At 37.4% G+C, this 17,960-nt stretch overlaps 1 protein-coding gene across 1 annotated transcript; it reads right to left on the bottom strand.

Moving 5' to 3' along the window:
• Positions 1-3,130: 3,130 nt before the first annotated feature.
• LOC139724236 (uncharacterized) lies at positions 3,131-12,095 on the bottom strand. Its single transcript, XM_071635380.1, has 8 exons — positions 11,960-12,095; positions 11,192-11,261; positions 10,254-10,566; positions 8,504-8,646; positions 6,983-7,099; positions 5,232-5,495; positions 4,424-4,635; positions 3,131-3,484 (listed from the first exon to the last, which is right to left on the bottom strand). Exons 3-8 carry the CDS (start codon positions 10,490-10,492, stop codon positions 3,131-3,133), a joined length of 1,329 nt encoding a protein of 442 aa, XP_071491481.1. The 5' UTR covers positions 10,493-10,566; positions 11,192-11,261; positions 11,960-12,095.
• Positions 12,096-17,960: the final 5,865 nt, after the last annotated feature.

Raw genomic sequence — 17,960 nt, forward strand, 5'->3', positions numbered from 1 at the left:
TGTTCAGGACTATTGTCAGGGTATTAACCACACACTCCTATACACACTCATTGACCACTGCAAAATTACAATTTTGTACAGAGGGTTGAAAACAGAGCAAAATCTGAAACCTAACTTAGAAATAAATCTTAAATTCAATGAAACTGATTTATGCTATCATTTTTAAATAACCGCCAACAAAAGTGTCCACTATTCAGTTATTGCTCATATCAATGTCAGAATTTTCTGATATACAGTTTTTGAACTATTAAGGATCAAAAGTGGGAAATGTTTTTTGTAACACCTAGTATTTAATCATACTAGTAGCAGGTCTCAGGAGGACCCTGAGCACGTAGCGAGGCAGTTCACTTCCAGCGCCTTACAAATTGCCAAGCTTTCGACGGTTTGACCGGTCTTTTCAACATTGCGAAAAGCAACCAATAGCTGTTTTCTTGCTAAAATCGCCATATTGTTGGTGGAGTGCAAGTTAATTGAATTCATATTGCTGTTTTGCTTTGCTCTGATTTTCAGAATTTCAAAAGCCCTTGGTTCCATCGGGCTAAGCTCTTATATGATGTAATTAATGGTTCTGCTCCATCCTATTTGATTGATCGCTTCACGCTATGCAGTAGTACACATCGGTACAGGACAAGAAGGGTGGGCACCCATGGTCTTGTTTTGCCCAGAGTCACCTCTGAGAGTGGGAAAAGGGCTTTTTCTTTCTCTGGAGCTATGCTTTGGAATGCACTTCCTGCAATTATACGCAATTCTACCTCAAAAGCTACCTTTTGCTGTAATTATTTGAAACGTTTCGCCTCATAACCTGGGTTATTTGTTATCTGATATATGTAGATCTTGTTAGATCCACTTTCTGTAATCTCTGTTGTATATTTCTGTAGTGTTATTTGTCTGTTTCGTTTGACTTTTATGAATGAGTTTGTGACACAGGGCCTCTAGAGAGAACAGCGCATTGACTACTGATAGGGCCACCCTGTATAAATATGACTAAATAAATAAATAAATAAATAAAAGCCCTGAAGAAGACCTTGGCAATAAAGGTACCGGAGTGAACTATCACACTACTTATGCTTGTTCCTCCCTTTTGTCACTATTATATGAAACGATGCAGCGCCCATCACGTACATGGTTAGGGCAACTTCACGCTATTATATACCAAGGTTTAGATGAATTTCCTGCTGTCATACACCTCTTGTTCAGTTATAGGATGATACAAAAATAATCTATCATTTTTTCTCTCAGACAGGAATACCAATATTATCCAAAAGGGTCATCTTGATATCATCACTGTCACTTATTCATCTTTTATACGCATATTGATGAAAAATATGAATTTATTTTGACATATCATCTGAATCACAAGCTAAGTCATCATTTTCTCTAGAATTGTATAATTTCTCTTTATATATATATTTTTTTTTTCTGACTGTAAAGGAAATCGTGAGCTTCTTTCACCCTCTTGGACCCATCGCATGTAAGATCTTTTAATTGAACCCTTACTTTCAGCACCGATGGTTTTATCAAGAGAATGATTAAGTTCGCACAATAGCATCACATGGAGCAGGAATACCAAGAATTGGTGACATAATTCGAGCGAAAACGTTGTTCATAGAGTTACATCAAATTTTAACTTAACATTATTTTTATTGGCTTCCACACCTTTTTTCAGACTTTTTTTGCCCTTTGTGCTTTAACTCTTTTTTCTTTTGACATTCTTTACCTGAGGGGCCAACGTTCTACAAGCTTTGTCTTTTTATCGGGTCTCTCCATTTTTGCGTGTTGTTATTTCATCTTTATCACTTCAGTTCTCATGACAACATATTATTACTACAAGGTTATTTTACACTCTTCTAAGTTTACTTTGCTTTGCTAGTGAAACCTTATTCTCTATTACCAAAGAAAGTGACATGTCTTTGTTCTTTTCGAAAAGTGAAGTAAAATTTAGATTGAATTGAACTGTTCTGTAAGTAAGGACACGTATCTTTGCATCAAATGCGGAAATACATTCTGAAGGCTCACCATACGGTTGTTCAAGGGTACGGAAATGTCTTTTACCAGAGGTGTAGTTAGTCCACTGAGTACCAAAAAGAGGGGGGGGGGGGTGAAAATATTCCCTTTTGAGACGACGCTTGGCGTTAACTTATATACGTTCTTCCCATTCTCCATGGATAGATATCTGGCAAGCTTCTTCTGACGGTATGTACAAGTATAGACAGAATATGGAACTAAACATACAAGCGCAGATATGCGCTAATTCATAGATTCTACCAACTTACTGCTCATCAGATGTGTCACGTGTGTGTGGGTAGCACGGTTTCAATGGGAAATGGGCTGACAATGATCAGCACATGGGCGACAAAAGGTTATAAATTCCTATTAATTTTAAACTCCAATCCTCTTCTTCCACGTCTGACTTCACACGTACACTATTTTTTTTTCTACCGTTGTGTTTATACTGGAGTAAAATGTTTCTGATCGTAATTGTGTGCGGTTTCTGGGCACTGACAAAGAAGTAGACTTGCAAATAATGGTTTCATGTACCTGAATACCCATAATACACGGTGCATGAAGCATGAATAGGGCACTGTGGTAGCTGTGTGCTTTATATTGAGAAAAACGAACAACCGCACTGTACTTCGTCATTCATTTGCAGCTACTAGACTAGACACTGGCTCCTAGAGAGCATCAGATACTGTATTCAAGTGTGATTTGTCTCGCTTGATACATTCATCAAATAGTGACCTTTAAATACACGATGCTCTCTCTCCTCCGAACACATGGGTTATGCCTAGCCTCTCATTTGCTTCTTTGCCTAGCAGGAAAATTTTGAGATGGTCGCTCGAGTAATAAAGCAGGGGTAATATTCTTACAACCAATATTTTAACACAAATTCCGTTGAACTGGAAAGGATAAGGTGGTAATTATGATGAACGTCGTGTACTTTCACTCAGTAGTTGATAGCTTTTTTTCACCATGTGAAATAGACGAATACTGTGTATCTTTTACGCATTTTCTAACGCATTAAACTCATCGAAATACCAGCTTCTCGCACAATATACACATTTGCATGTATTAAATCTAAATGTCGGAAGAAGTACGGATATTCACAAGGCAATGAACTAAGTTTAGGACGCTACTTGTCCTGCGTCACGCCTAGTACTTTGATGACAGCATCGCGAAGCACGTAGTACTCCTCGCGGTAGTTATAGACTTGAGCGGAGAGACGAACAAACAGATTCTGCGCGCCATCGGTTATCACATAGATAGCCACACCGGTCTCTTGGGCAATGTCGAGGCACAACCTCACATGGCCGTCGTAGCCAGCATCCGCGTACTCCGTCAACCGAGGTGTTGTCGGAAGGGTGACGAGACACATATTGGGCGCCCTCAATGCTGACTCGCGCTCAAGCCACTTCGTTTTCCACGCAGTAGCCAGCATATCGGCAGCCCAATTAATCAGCTTTGAGTTGTAGTCGATTATTTTCTCCTTTAGAGAGAAAAAAGGAAAGTATTTAATTAAAGAAATGAATAAATTAATGAGTGCATGACCAAAAATAGATCAATGAAATAAAATTGATAGATGAATCAATGGATAAGTACATAATTGAATAGATTAAGAATTGACTAAATGAATAAACGAAGATGAAAAAAAAAATCATAGGTCCAAAGAAACACATATTGATGAAAATTAACAATTCATAATTATCACTCTCTCTGAGAATGGTCATTTTTACTCTCAGAGTACTCGCATTTCGTTCTTGTCCAAGGATATCTTTCGTGGTCAAGACGGAAACGGTTTGTGTCGCATCCAGATGATTGTGCATTTCTGCAGGACTTTGGCATTTTCTCCATCTATGGTACGACATGTACAAAGAGGTGCTTTTCCCCTCGTGGTCTTTTATCCCCAAAACATACTTTTCTGTATATTGGTTTAATGGTGACATACCTGTATTTGATCAATCTGTACTCAGCAATGTAATTGTCTGCGTTTTGATGTTCGAAAGTTATACGGAAAAGTATAGATGAAGAGTTTTACTGCAAAATGAGCTATGCACCATTTTCAAATATTTCAAAGTAAGTCCATCATCAGATCAATAAAGCAAAATCAAACCTTTCCAGTAATATATCACTTGTGACATAACGAGGAATATTCTAGAAGTTATGAATAAAAATATCCTGCATTTTCTTCTTTTTTTGTGTGTTTTAAGCAGTTTTTATTCCAAATATCTAAACTTGACAAGAATGGAATTAGCTCGTTTTGCAATGAGACTCTGCACATGAAATCATTATGTTGTTCAGACAATTCTAACATAGGAGTAAACCTTTAATAGGTTGACGTCACATCCAGACAACTCTTGTGAGTTTGCCAGTGCTGTGCTATACATGAGGTTAGAGGAAGTTCGAGGCAGGCATTTCTGCTACTTACCAAACCTCCGAGGTACGAGTGGAAGGCGATAGCGCTGGGAGCCACATAAAACGGGATGTAATCCCGGGTACCCAGGAACTGAAAGCGTCTATGGAGGTTGGGGTGAAGTACAGAGTGTGACGTCATAATGGGTCGTATCCAGGGATGATGCTTCGGGTGAACGTAGAAAAGTGCGCAACCTCGAGGGGCAAAACACCACTTGTGTATATTTCCTGACAGTTTCAATACATACAAAGATAAGAAAAACAACAACGAAACGTTTTATGGTGCGATCAAAGTTAGATAAAAATAAAAGTTTACACAGGAGTGCTGACCATCCTGTAGATGCAGTTGATTTGGCAGTCAATAACTCCTTGTATGCTGATTGACGTAGAAAACCCCATAATGTTGTGTACACTGTGCAAAGTATCTGGTGCAGAAAGGGTTAAAGGAAATATCCAGCCAAGGTGAAAGATAGTCGGAAAAGAAAGTAAAATTCTACAAGCGTTACAACGAAAATATGAGTAAAATCGGTTAAAATTCTGAAAGTTATGAAATTATGAAACTTTACTTTCTTTTGCAAAACACTTCTCGAACAGTAGATATGAATATGCAAATGAGTGAGCTGATGATGTTATCACCATGCAATTTTCCATTGAACGTGTATTGAACGGCTATTTTTGTGCTACAAAGTTGTACCGTATAACATGAAATTGTCCATGTTTATTTAGACAACGAACTTAACTAACACCATGACAGGTCGTAGTGACTTTTACTCATGGATATATTCAAGATATCTTAAATTTGTTACAAAATAGGCGTTAATCACCGTTATAGAAATCAGCCCCGAGTTCCTCCAAGTTCAGGGTCAACTGTCCGGGTGCATGGGCCCCGTCAATGGCGGTGATGACCCCGCGGCTGCGGCAGGCAGCGATCAGCTCTCGGATGGGCATGAGGATAGCCGACGAGCTGGTGATGTGATCAATCAAACCCAGAACGATCCGGGGGTTGTCATCCAGGGCTCGGATGTGGAGGTCAATGATCTCCTTGGCCGTGGTATCGAAGGGGATGTCGATTTTCACGACCCCGATGTCTACACGATTTGATGATATTTTAGCAGCACAGGTTAGATTAATACCATAAACTTTATCATAAACATCATTATTGATAAGTCATCAACTCTGATTGGTTAAAAGCGAGAGCATAAATTCAGCAATCATGGGCCTATGCCTTCTTCCTGATAGTACCCAAACAGTCCCATAGTACGAAACTGCCTTCTTTTGGTATAAACGCTTGGCTGCCATAGCGCGAGAGTAGACCATGAATTCTCCAGCGCAAACGTCTATGGCAGCGCTTGATCGGGATATCATCTCCACGCTATGACACTCGGTGCAACACGACACCCACGAGTCATACAGCCCACGAGTCATACAGCTCACAAGTCATACAGCCCATGAGTTATACAGCTCACGAGTCATACAGCCCATTATTAGTTCGATTAAGCTAACAAGGCCCACGAGACCGACACATTAAGCCCCGTGTTATATCTGTCGAACTCAAGGGCTGTATTACTCGTGAGCTGTATTACTCGTGGACCTCTTTCCAATGTCGAACTCGTGAGCTGTATTACTCGTGGGTGTCGCTCTAGTGGGATGACCCCGGTGCAAGCTCCTCAGGTCATAGCATGGAGTTGGGATCCTTCGGGGTAATAATATCAAAACAATCCACATTAGTATATCACGACATCCTGAAATAGATACACTGGCCACCCCTAACAGGGATTTACTGTAGACATGGTAGATAGAACGCATGGTCAACGTTTTCCTGTCGCTTCATTATCTTTCTTTCATGAAGAGGCAAGTTTTAGGATGACATATTAATGTATTGATAGCGTTCACACAAGTTAGAAAAAATGTGATCAATTTGATATTCTTTGTTCTTATGAATTATGTCAATTGTGTACTGTCAATGCGAATAATGGCTATGGCATACGAAACAAGAAGAATGGGATCAGGTAGGACATAATTGTGACTTAGTGTAGAAAGTTCTTGCTTCAGTTTCCCGAACAATCACAGTAGATTACGGCTTCTTGAGAGATTATGGGCACAGCTTTCTAACAGTCGTTTTGTGCTCTTGACATAAAACAGTACAGATTGCATTACTTCTCAGGGGATTACTTATTTCAAAATAACAAATAATATCATTGGTTTATGTGGTGTTCTACCCTGAGTTTTGGTGAACGATCGTGAACTATTGTGGCTCATGCCGAGTAAAATATCTCCCAATCTTGAGATCCCAGGACAGACTCCTTTGGTAGCAACAGCAACGCATGTTAAGCAAAGTACTTAATGTACAGTACATGTATTTTAATCTTCCCTCTGCCTCGGGATAAGTACTTAAAGAAGTTGGTGGGTAGTTGCTTGCTTATAAGCTTAGATTCCTTCCTTTAATTTGTGATAGCGTAAATCTAGATCAAAATTTAACGAGAACCTATATAGACAGAAAGAAGAACAAACTTCTTCAAATACCTTAAAGCCTGAGCTTACTCGGTAAATCACCCCTAAATTCGTACGAGTTTACCTGGTCGGAAATGGTTGCATATCTCTGCGGTCCTCAGAACACTGCCGTAGGTGAGACTTGTCACCAAGATTTGGTCACCAGTCTTAAATGGAAAGGACCTCAGGATGCTGTTTGTCGCTGTACGATGGAAAAAATGGATCAAGTGGTGTCCTGATTAGGGCATAGCATACGAGATTAACATTATTAGATGAATATTTTGGTACAGGTTATGATTTCATCTAAAACATGCAATATAAAAGGCTGTGTACAGTTCTGGTCGAGGTGAAGATTTAGCTTTTAACATTTTGCGAGATATTCAGAAACCACTCTATGAGATGTCAAAGAGCATGCGCTAAGGGGTATCAAAAGTTTATTTGATGAAAATCGGTTTTGAAGTGGCCGAGATATCCAAAAACAAGGTGAAACAAAGAGATCCTAATAAAGTTGTGGCCTGTAGTCTTTTATCATTATCACTTTTTGGGATATCTCAGCCATTTGAAGACCAATTTTCATCAAATAAACGTTGAGTCCTTCTTAAAATTACATGCTCTTTCATATTTCATAAGAGGTTTCTCATTATCTCACTTAGGAAAGTAAATAGCATGAATCCCCACCTCAACCAGTACTGCACAGCCCCTTTAAGAGCGGATCTGAATCTCCTTCCATGACTGACAAAAATTAGACATACCCGAGGAACTACAGTCCATCCGCATTTTGATATCTTAAGCAGATAGAGTAACTCCATTCATTTCTATACTTCAGAGAAATACTATATTATATTAAAGGGAACGCATAGTTTTGGTTGAGACCTGTAACTTCAGGCTTCTGTCATTTTTGAGATAATGAGAAACCTTTTGTAAGATATGAAAGAGCATGTAGTTTCAAGAGAAATTCAACGTTTATTTAATGTAGAATCCGTTTTGAAATGGCTGAGATATCCAAAAAGAGCGTTCCTAACGAAAGGTGGGACCTACCTTTTGTTACGATCGCTTTGTGTCACATTGTTTTTGGATGTTTCACCCATTCCAAAACCGATTTTCATCAAATAACCTTTTAATTCCTCTTAGAATGGTATGCGCTGTAGTAATTCATAAGTGGTTTTCTAGCATTTTGCAAAAAGTCATATTTGAAAGTTAAGAGCCCAATCCTCGTCTCTATCATTACTATACCACATCCCTTTAATGCATATTTCAGTTTGCCTCGGTCGCTATTAATGAGACTTGACAACATAAATTCCGTTTGTATAGCTAATACCTCTCCCCTGTAAATGTTGAGTATGACGTTCATGAGAAAACGCAACTGCAATGATTGAATGCAGAAAGATAACGCGTAACGAACAGATGGTCGTCTATACCATCCGGGAACTTATAACGAGTTTAAAGTCATTGTAAGCTGAAACAAACAACACTGTATAATTGCTATGGCAGCAGCCAGGAAAGAACCAATCGGATGATGTGAGCGCTGACGCTGTTGTCATGAATACTGGCATTTTAGCAACGAGAAACATGTTTCATGGGCGCCATAATAAGCCGTGTCACCTACCAAATGTTGAGTTTTCTACCAGCACGATGTTCTCCGCCTTGGCGCCCACAAATTCCGCCACGCGGCTGATGGCAGCCTCGAAGAGAGACATGGCCTCGTGAACATACCACGATTCGGCGTTAGCTTCCCTTTCTTGCATTAGCCTGCCACAGACACACAAGAGCAATAAAATCTATAAAAATGTAGCTATCGAGTTAATAAATTTATTCGAAATACAAAATTCCTATATTTCATATATCCCTAAATTTCATATATTTCACGTACACTTATATATATATATATATATATATATATATATATATGTATATATATATATTGTATCTGCGTGTGTGTGTGTGTTTTTGGGGGGATGTTTATGTGTGTGCGAGAGCAAGCGTATTTATAGGAATTGTTTATTCCAAAATGCAATTTTCATGATCGTTCTGCTTAATTTTGTTAACAAAGTCAAAGTGATTGAGACACATTTTCATTATTTTGTATTTGTACATGGATTCAGAAACAAAGCTTTCTGGGGGAAAAATTAAAGTATATATGACAAGGTTGAAATGCGTACTGTTTCAGATTTTTTTAGGAGACATATATAGCTTACTCTTGTCACTTGCTCGTGGAGCTGTTTAGCATCTCCATTTTTGCTTGATACTTGATTTTTTTTTCTTCTTCCTTTGTCCTCATGTCAGTGTAGACCTGTTCTTATAACATTTTGCGATTCATTTCGTTTACATGACAGATTTGTTTAGATTCAGTGTAGACCTGTTCTTATAACATTTTTCAATTCATTTCGTTTACATGACAGATTTGTTAAGATTTATAATCTTATATAAATGAATTTATGGGAATATGATCAGCCTAAGAATGTCAGTCGCCTGTTGCTTTAAATTCCTCCATCCAATATCTCAACTTTCGTGGCATTCTCTAGCATACTTTGTACCAATAAATACTACACCTTTCTTGAATACTTTTCGGTATGTGTTTCCGATGACTGCCTTTAAACTTGTATTTTTATCGAATTTGTTGAAATAGACTTGGAACTTGAAGTGTTTGCTTGGTTCGTCTGAAGGTCGAGTAAATTTCAGGAAACTTCAAAGAGAGACTTTAATCTAAACCAACGTCTTGTTTTGGGTTATTATGTGAAACATGACAGAACTTATGGTAAAGTAATGGTAGCATTCCTACTTCCAAAAGTGAAATGTCTGATATTACTCGGTGCTCTGTGATCATCGTATCTTTGAGGTTAGCTATCTTTAATCCAGTAGCAATTAGGACTGTAGTCGTTCCTTTATCAAGAGCTGACAGCTTTCCTATACTTACACCTCATTCATAATCAGTACCTCTTATATCAAGTTGAAAATATTAAAACTGGCACCTTGTCGTGTATGCATACTTTGCAAATGAAATTTGCAAAATAGTTCTTACTCGAATGTTTACATGTATGAAGGAAAAGCAGCTAGAAGTTTTATAAATGCCAGCATGTGTATGGCCGTCTTAGCTTTATAGGACCATCAAAAATCAGCTATCCACAAAGCTTACACTTAAAAGACTTTTTTTACAGAGAAAATTCATGTGTTTGTTTGTTTGTTTTTTTAATTCTAAGAGATAGGATCTAATGCAGGGGGCATTTGAATGATTTTCTATTAAAATGAAAATTTGCTACATGTACCGATTGTATCCTAATATGAAAAGGATTTAAGTTGTTGTGTCTTTTCATAAAATCAAGCGTCATTCAGGAGAACTGATTAATACTCTAACATACCTCTGTTGAATATCAAGCACTTTCCGCGGAACCGCTCCGAAAGATCCGTTGTTCAAAGGATGGACCGCGGGCGAGAAGCAAAATTCCTGGTCCCGCAAACTCTTCCCGAACTCCGGCGGCGGTCCATTCCCGATGAAGTCCCGGGTCAGCTGCTGTAGCCTGCTATTCCCATCTGCCTCAGAGAGACAAAGTTTGGCTTCTACTCCTTCGGTGACAGCTCCCATATCGTGTGTCGTCATCGTATTATGACGGAATGCGTATGGCACAGGATCAAAAATTGACCTCCTCTGTATGGAATTGACCGGTCCGTCTCCTTTGGATTCGTAGATTATTCATGTTTGGTGAAAAGAATTTTTAGGCGCGGGTCATGTGAGAAAGGTGAAGCAATATTATAGTGAAATATGAAGTAGCCAGCTGTCACCAGGGGTAACGAAGCTATAAGATTTCACCATCGTGGACTGAAATGTTAACATGAATTTCTCTCCATTTTATTTAGTTATAATAATTATAGTCTGCCACGCTCTGATCCCGTCGTATAACTTCAGAGACCATCATGAATGCTAAAATTTTCTAAAATGCTTGGTATGATGTATCTTTTTATTTATTTATTTTTACCCATTGGTTTCCACTATAATACTTTATAACAAACAGCAAATATCGTCTTCCCTTGTTCTTTTATTCCTTGATTCTTCGATACGTGAAAATAGCTTACTACTATGCAAGCCCATTGTTGACTGTTTCTCGTAGGAAGCTTATGTTCTCATTGTATTCTTTGCGACTCCGATACTGTCTACACGAAGTCGCTGCCGGAGATTATTCTAAAGACAGTATATTCCAGTAATATTTATAGAATGTTGCGAATCACTTAGTAAGAGTGAATATTCTGCGTAAGTCATTTATCACGCTGAGTAGGGAACCACTTTATAGATGCCACTCACCTTTGTTTTTGGTGCTTTCTATGGTTAAGCCTCTGGACAGCTTGTGATTCTATTTTTCACGAAGTGCGTGCTGAAATGAAGCATAAACAATCACACTATGAAAGTGAAACGATATGCTATAGGCTACCTTTTCACCGTCGACTAACATCAAGAAGCACTCAGTACTACGTTATTCCTGCCACTCTGGTAACCGGTTTCCCCTTTCTATACGTTAAACTTCCTCACACCCCGGGCTGATAACAGACTTTCGGCCAATCAGAACGCCGTAAAAAGTCGGGGTGCTGGTAATGTTCGCACCCGACGCAACCTCTCCGGAAACAGCTCAAGAGCCGAAGAGTTTCAAGGGATTAACCAGCGAAAAGTAGATCCTACCCTATCTGTTAGTGACGAGTTTCTCAGATTTCGTTTCCCGACCCAATCCGAATCATCATGACCATTATATGTCAGACAATACCAAGGATCTCTGTTTATATATTGTACATGGAAAATATCTCCCACCCCATAGTTGATAGCATACAGGCTTGCACCCACGTACACTAGAGAGCCACAGCACGTGTTTCTTTCTTTCTTGTTACCATAATATCGCTTGAATATACTGTAGACCAGTATTACAAGACTCCTAACAGTGTGTGATAATCCCTCATATATGTATATCTATAATCATGTATCTTACAATCTAATACCGTGATTGTTCATTCACCACATCGTTACAACTTTTTCTTTGAAAAAGCGAACGAACAATAAATCAAAATTGAAATCAAGACTTACCACATTTGTACAGACGTCCTAGTCAACGTATGATTCACTGTGTGGACATCGAGGGTCCGTCCCGCCAGTGTTATGTAGAGTCTGAAGCAAAGAGTGTAGAGGCGCTGAAGTATGGAGAAATGAACGCAGCCTCGTCGTAGATGCCATAAGAAAACGTATTTATGACGTCACATACAGGAGGGAAACAGAGTGCAAAGTTCAAAGTCAAGTATGTGCGTGCTCTGCCGCTGCAACGGATATTAGCTGACACAGCAGATATCAATACGAAATAATGTTTAGTGGAGGTAGAAAATGATTTTTTTTTCTCCCCATCATCCAGTGAAACTCTCTTTGACCTTTCAGTCCATGATTATACGTGTACATTATACGAGGGTATAGCGTATTAAAGATGGAATGAATGTTTCTGATGTATATGATACCTACGGGTAACTATAATACTCGGCATACATTGTAATTTACATCTGCAGGCTTCGTATAAGTAGAACAACTTGCTGTAACTTACAGTTGTTGTTGTTGTTGTTGTTGTTGTTGTTTGTAAAAACTCAACAATGACAAAAAGGTAAACACAAAACAATCTACAATACCATATCATATCAATAATGATAAAATAAGATATACTCACACTTTTTTGTTTTTCAATATTTTTTTATTTCTATAATTTCACATGACAAAAACATTCATCTTGAATGTATAATACAATATGCAATCAGCAATGTTTGATCATCAAAAAAAAATGGAAAAAATCACACACACATACGCAAACACACCACCTGTCTTGCAAGGTAATGCCTAAAAATAAAGCTCGCTGCAATCTTTGAAAAACCAAAGAAAGCAAACAGCAATAGTAGAAAAGAAATTAAACCTGTATTAAGAGACATCAAGAGGACATCATTCAAAGCTCGTTTGTTCTGTTGCGGACTAAAATCTAATACATGTACAAAGAATGGTGGAAGTTTCATTGCAATGTGACAAAACGATACGAGTTACAGAATTTTAGATTCTTGTGTTTTCAAAACACAGTGCTATTTTCACCAAGCACAAAATGGACAAAAGCAAATTGTGATGATGATGACCCTTATTCTCTGAACCCGTCACGCCAAAAAGCCCTAAAAACTTAGTTGTTGTTTTTTTTGTTTTGTTTTTTGCTGCGATTACTTCCAAGGGATAGCACAGCATTAGATAATGTGATAATTCAGCTTTTAACTTTTTGCGAGATACTTAGAAACCACTTTATGAAATGCTAAAAAGCATACAATTCTAAATGGAATTCAATTTTTGTATGATGGAAATCAGTTTTGAAATGGCCGAGATATCCAAAAACAAAGTAAAACAAAGCACTCTTAATAAAACGTGGGTCCCACCTTTTAGGAGTGCTTTTTGGGGGATATCTCTGACTGAGCGATCTTAAAACCAATGTTCATCAGATAAACTTTGAATTTAACTTAGAATCATAATTGCTCTTTCATATTTTATAAGAGTTTTCTCATTATTTCAAAAAATCATAAAAAGTTGGAAACCTCAAGCCCCATCTCAACCAAAACTTCGCCATTCCTTTCAAGCACTGTCAAGCATTTGCTTAGGGTCCTGCGATAGTCTCACCCTCTGCAGTAATCAAAATCACATTTATTGTATTAATTGGTTTCAAATTTGTTTATGTTCACTCTATCAGTTGTTTACTTATCACGTTATTTGTCATTCATATCATATAATCATTATTGTATACCTTTATTTTGAAATAAACACAGAAAAATATCAGCAAGTCCATGTGGTGGTGATGTCATGGTCTCTCACAAGTCCTAAGGACTTGAAGATATATCTTCACTTTGTTTTCTACTAACCTACTCTTAAAAGAAAAACAGCAACAAAAACGAGGGACATCTCCACCCTCTATACTCCAGTCATCAACTTACAGCTTCAAGCACACATCTGTCTTTGCCATCTGGCATCACCACCACTGCCTACACCACAAGTGGTACTGTGATGCTGCTATCACAAGCACATGACAAATGACCAACTCCCCCAAAACACCATCATTCCAACCATCATAACTATTGTTCTCACTCCACAATTATTATCACTCATGGCAACTTTAGCATAATTGTGTCAATATTACCATCATCACTACTACCTTTGCCACCTGAAACACACCATTCTGCACAATAGGTACCATTCAACAGTATCTACCACTAGAGTTTCTAGTGTTCCATCATCATCACCATCAAGCGTAGGCTTAAGTCTCATCTTTTAAATACTTATTGTGTTGATTCGTGATGTCGTCAAAACAATGTTAATGTCAATAACTGAAAGTAAGTCCTGTATGTTACATTACAGATATGCATATAATTTTATGTCAGACTTCCCTTTAAAAAAGAAAGTATCAATGTATGATATTATTGAAACCCAGTTGTCCTTTTGTCATGTCTTGTTTTGTTTTTGTTATGTTTTGTTATGTTTTTTTGTTTTGTTTTTTGTTGGGTGTGTGTGTGTGTGTGTGTGTGTATTTTATCGTCTCACATAACACTTTCTTTATCTTTCCTTTCCACCCCCTCCTCTCATTCCTATCCTTGTTTTATGTAAATAATCTAACTTCACCCCACTGCACATAGCCTCCCTTGTCTATTCCCTGTTTTCGTTTGAGATTGTGTATTTTTTTTTCTTCCACTATGTATACATATATATATACATGTATTTTTTTTCTCTCTTTTATTCCTGAGGGACCTTATCTCACAAGCTATGCTTCACTAAGGTCTCCTCGTTTGCCTTTCTCAAAATATTGTTACCCTTTCTTATCATTTCACATTCACATGTAATTATACATTTATGTATTTGCAAAAAATTTAGTGTTAGTTGTTGTTGTTCCTATATACTCCTGAAAGAAAGTGTCAATGTTATTGTTATGTTATTGTTATATTGCTTATTGTTGGAAGAAAGACAAATGAATAAATAAACTTAAACTTGAAACTTGAAACTATAGCAACCCATTATGAGACAATGTATGGATATTTTCATATAATATCATGGATACAGTGCACATGTATTTGCAAAAACAGGAAGGACTAAAGTTCAGAATGAAAAATTTATATTTGTAATCACTCACATTGAATACCAATACATATCCATTAAAAACAAAGCAAGCACCAGATTTTAATATTTCAGATATATTATTCATCATATAAATCATGCTTTTAAATTTGTACAATAGAGCAGTTCATCTGTTAGCCTACAGTCACAATGCATCGCCTCCCCTGTCATTAATGACTGACAGATCAATATCACATCATATTTCTGAAGTAAACTTGATTATGCAGCATGTCAAGTCATTTCATTGAGCATGGTCCAGCTTAAACCTGTTGAAAAGGCTACATGGTTGAGCATTCACAGAAATGACTGACGGAATAGGACTATGTATCATTGTACCAGCCCTGAAAACTGGGCTGGTGCCGTAATCTGTACATGGAAATACTATGCACACATCATATCATTATTATTATTATTATTTTTTCATTACTGCTATATGTGCTTTGGTTTTGCATTGTCCTTGTGTTACAGTTGTATTGTCTTCACTAGTTTTCACATATAAACAGCATCAGTGCGCTTTGAACACATAGATGCAATTATCATTATTATTATTGTAACTGGTGGGCTGGGGTGTCTTTCTTTCGCCAATAGTCTTCTCGTTACAGTTATAGCTTTGACTGCTTAGCCCTGTAGCCTTATCAAAATTTCAGATAAATCATCCTTTCATAATTCATGCTTTGAAAGCTAGGTCAAACATGACAGTGTCAACCTTGAAGACAAAATAATATTGGTTATTGGCCTTTGTCAAAGCGAAACAAAGTTCTCATTTTCACTCCAAGTAAAACTAACATGCAATCAAATGAACATCATTCCTTGGACATGTGATTTTAACACTACGAGAAAAGCTGATCTCAAACAAAACTTACAAAGGAGCACATTGATATGGTCATACTCAGTATGATTACAAAACAAAGAAAAATGTTTTGCAAGTCAAATTCTTTAAGACTATGACTATATTCTACATAATAGAAGGTAAACATAATACATGTATATGACTGCAGCAGTCAAACTCTGTGAGGGTATGCAGTTTTTGTAGTCTCTACTTTATGGACACAAATTACATGAGGTAGTTTGCAGAAATGAATTACCTGTATCATGTCCTCATGACATGGTTTTACAAGTAATCAAGAACAACAATGAAACCAGCAATCAGCAACCTTAAGACTACAGCTAGCTGTGCATTATGATACTTATCAATCACAGCGACCTTTTAAACAACATTATTGTACTCTGGTGAATGAAGAGGCATATTTCTGGCAGAAAAACTATATTTTTACGTTTCCTTTTCCTGCCATAGATATGTGAAATAATACATGTACAATTTTGGTAAAATATATTTCATGAAAAATGCAGTATTTCTACAGAAAAATAATACAAAATACTGCCACCACAGTAGTATTTGGCATGTCTGCATATAAATTATATGACTGCAACAGTCCAACTTTGCGAATCTAGACAGTTTTGATAGTCTCTGCCAAATGGATGCAAAATTACGTGAGGTAGTTTGCTTTAATTACATGTATAATTTCCTCAACCAGTGGCTTCGCAAGAAGACAAGGACAATATCAGCAATCAACTGCTCACGTTTCTTTTAGACTATGGCTAGTTGTGCATTACAAAAAAATGTCATCCATTGGTGGAATACAGATTACTGTAAAAGTGGAAATTTTCGCGGTGTTGAAATTTTCGCGCATTTTGCGCAATCAGAAACTAGCGCGAAAATAAAAGCACGCGAATATTTCTGCTTGCCATATGTTCCTGTAGTTGATGTCTTGATACCGCGGAATTAAAAACACGCGAAACTCTTCTTATCCAGCGGAGCGGGAAAAATTAGTCACGCGAAAATATCCACTTTTACAGTACAAGATTCTATTGAAGTATGCCTCTGGAAACCACGAAACGAGGGACCTTAAATTTTTAGCTGCATTAATCGAACGTGGTGAGACCACTCTAACGTTCAAACGATGATTAGTGATTATTTCTATAATGCATAGGTGGAAGTCAAATTGCAGTAAAATGTATGTGTGCACATTCATTACCTATCATTATCAGAAGGTGATGTTTCTGCTAGCATTTGTTTGTTCATTTGTCTGCTGTCAATATAACTCAAGGAGTTATGAACAGATTTTGATGAAAATTTCAGGACAGGTCCATTGTTGTGATAAAAGAAACAGGTGATAGGTTTAGGCGGTGATCCAGATCATAATGCGGATCAAGGGTTTTGATGCATGCACAACTAGTATTTTATTACATTCTTGACCATGGTTTGGCCTGGGTGGAGCTGTTCCAATTATTGAGCATCAAACTGTGTGCAGAATTGCTATACATGTAGTAATAAAATGAACAAAACAAACATAGACAGAGAATAAGAAAGGTATCATAGTCCAATTACAATCGGAAGTTACATTCAAATACATACAGTGGATATGGAGGCAGCCATTTTAGTAAATTACATCAAGGACTTGACCCTAACCAGTCTGGGCTTTTTGGCCTGTTCTGTGGCCGGAGGAGGGTTGATTCAACCCCCCCCCCCGAGATCTCGGCCATTGATCGCGCAATCCCCCTGAAAATCGGCACATACATTTCTTGTCATGTAATCTACCGAACTAAAAAAGGAAAAAAAAAAATCATTTTTCATATTCTATATTAATTAATAGGTGTGAAATCATAAATTTTGCTCTCATCCAGAAAATAAAGCTAATGGCATCCTACTTTTTGGTGACATTATTCTTTGTAGCATTTCTAACAATGTACTTGAAAAAAAAAAATCTGGTATCGAAGTTAATTTCTTATGTATTCTGTCGTTTTATGAATTTTTATGTATTTCTTTGTTCTTCGACCTTTTCTTTTTCCCACAAATTTATTACAGAACCTACTCTTAGCATAATTATGCTAACATTAATTGATTTCAGCCACTGAAAGT

This window comes from Diadema antillarum, unplaced genomic scaffold (assembly GCF_040938485.1).
Source record: "Diadema antillarum isolate AM-2024a unplaced genomic scaffold, OU_Dant_1.0 scf00000208, whole genome shotgun sequence".
Lineage (NCBI taxonomy): Eukaryota > Metazoa > Echinodermata > Echinoidea > Diadematoida > Diadematidae > Diadema > Diadema antillarum.

Excerpts from the sequence above, each read along its gene's own strand:
- LOC139724236 (XM_071635380.1), bottom strand. The coding sequence starts at position 10,492 with ATGACGACACACGATATGGGAGCTGTCACCGAAGGAGTAGAAGCCAAA. Across the intron at positions 8,647-10,253 it reads GTGCTTGATATTCAACAGAG|GCTAATGCAAGAAAGGGAAG; the intron begins GTATGTTAGAGT and ends TGTCTGTGGCAG. Across the intron at positions 5,496-6,982 it reads ATGCAACCATTTCCGACCAG|ACATCGGGGTCGTGAAAATC; the intron begins GTAAACTCGTAC and ends CAAATCGTGTAG.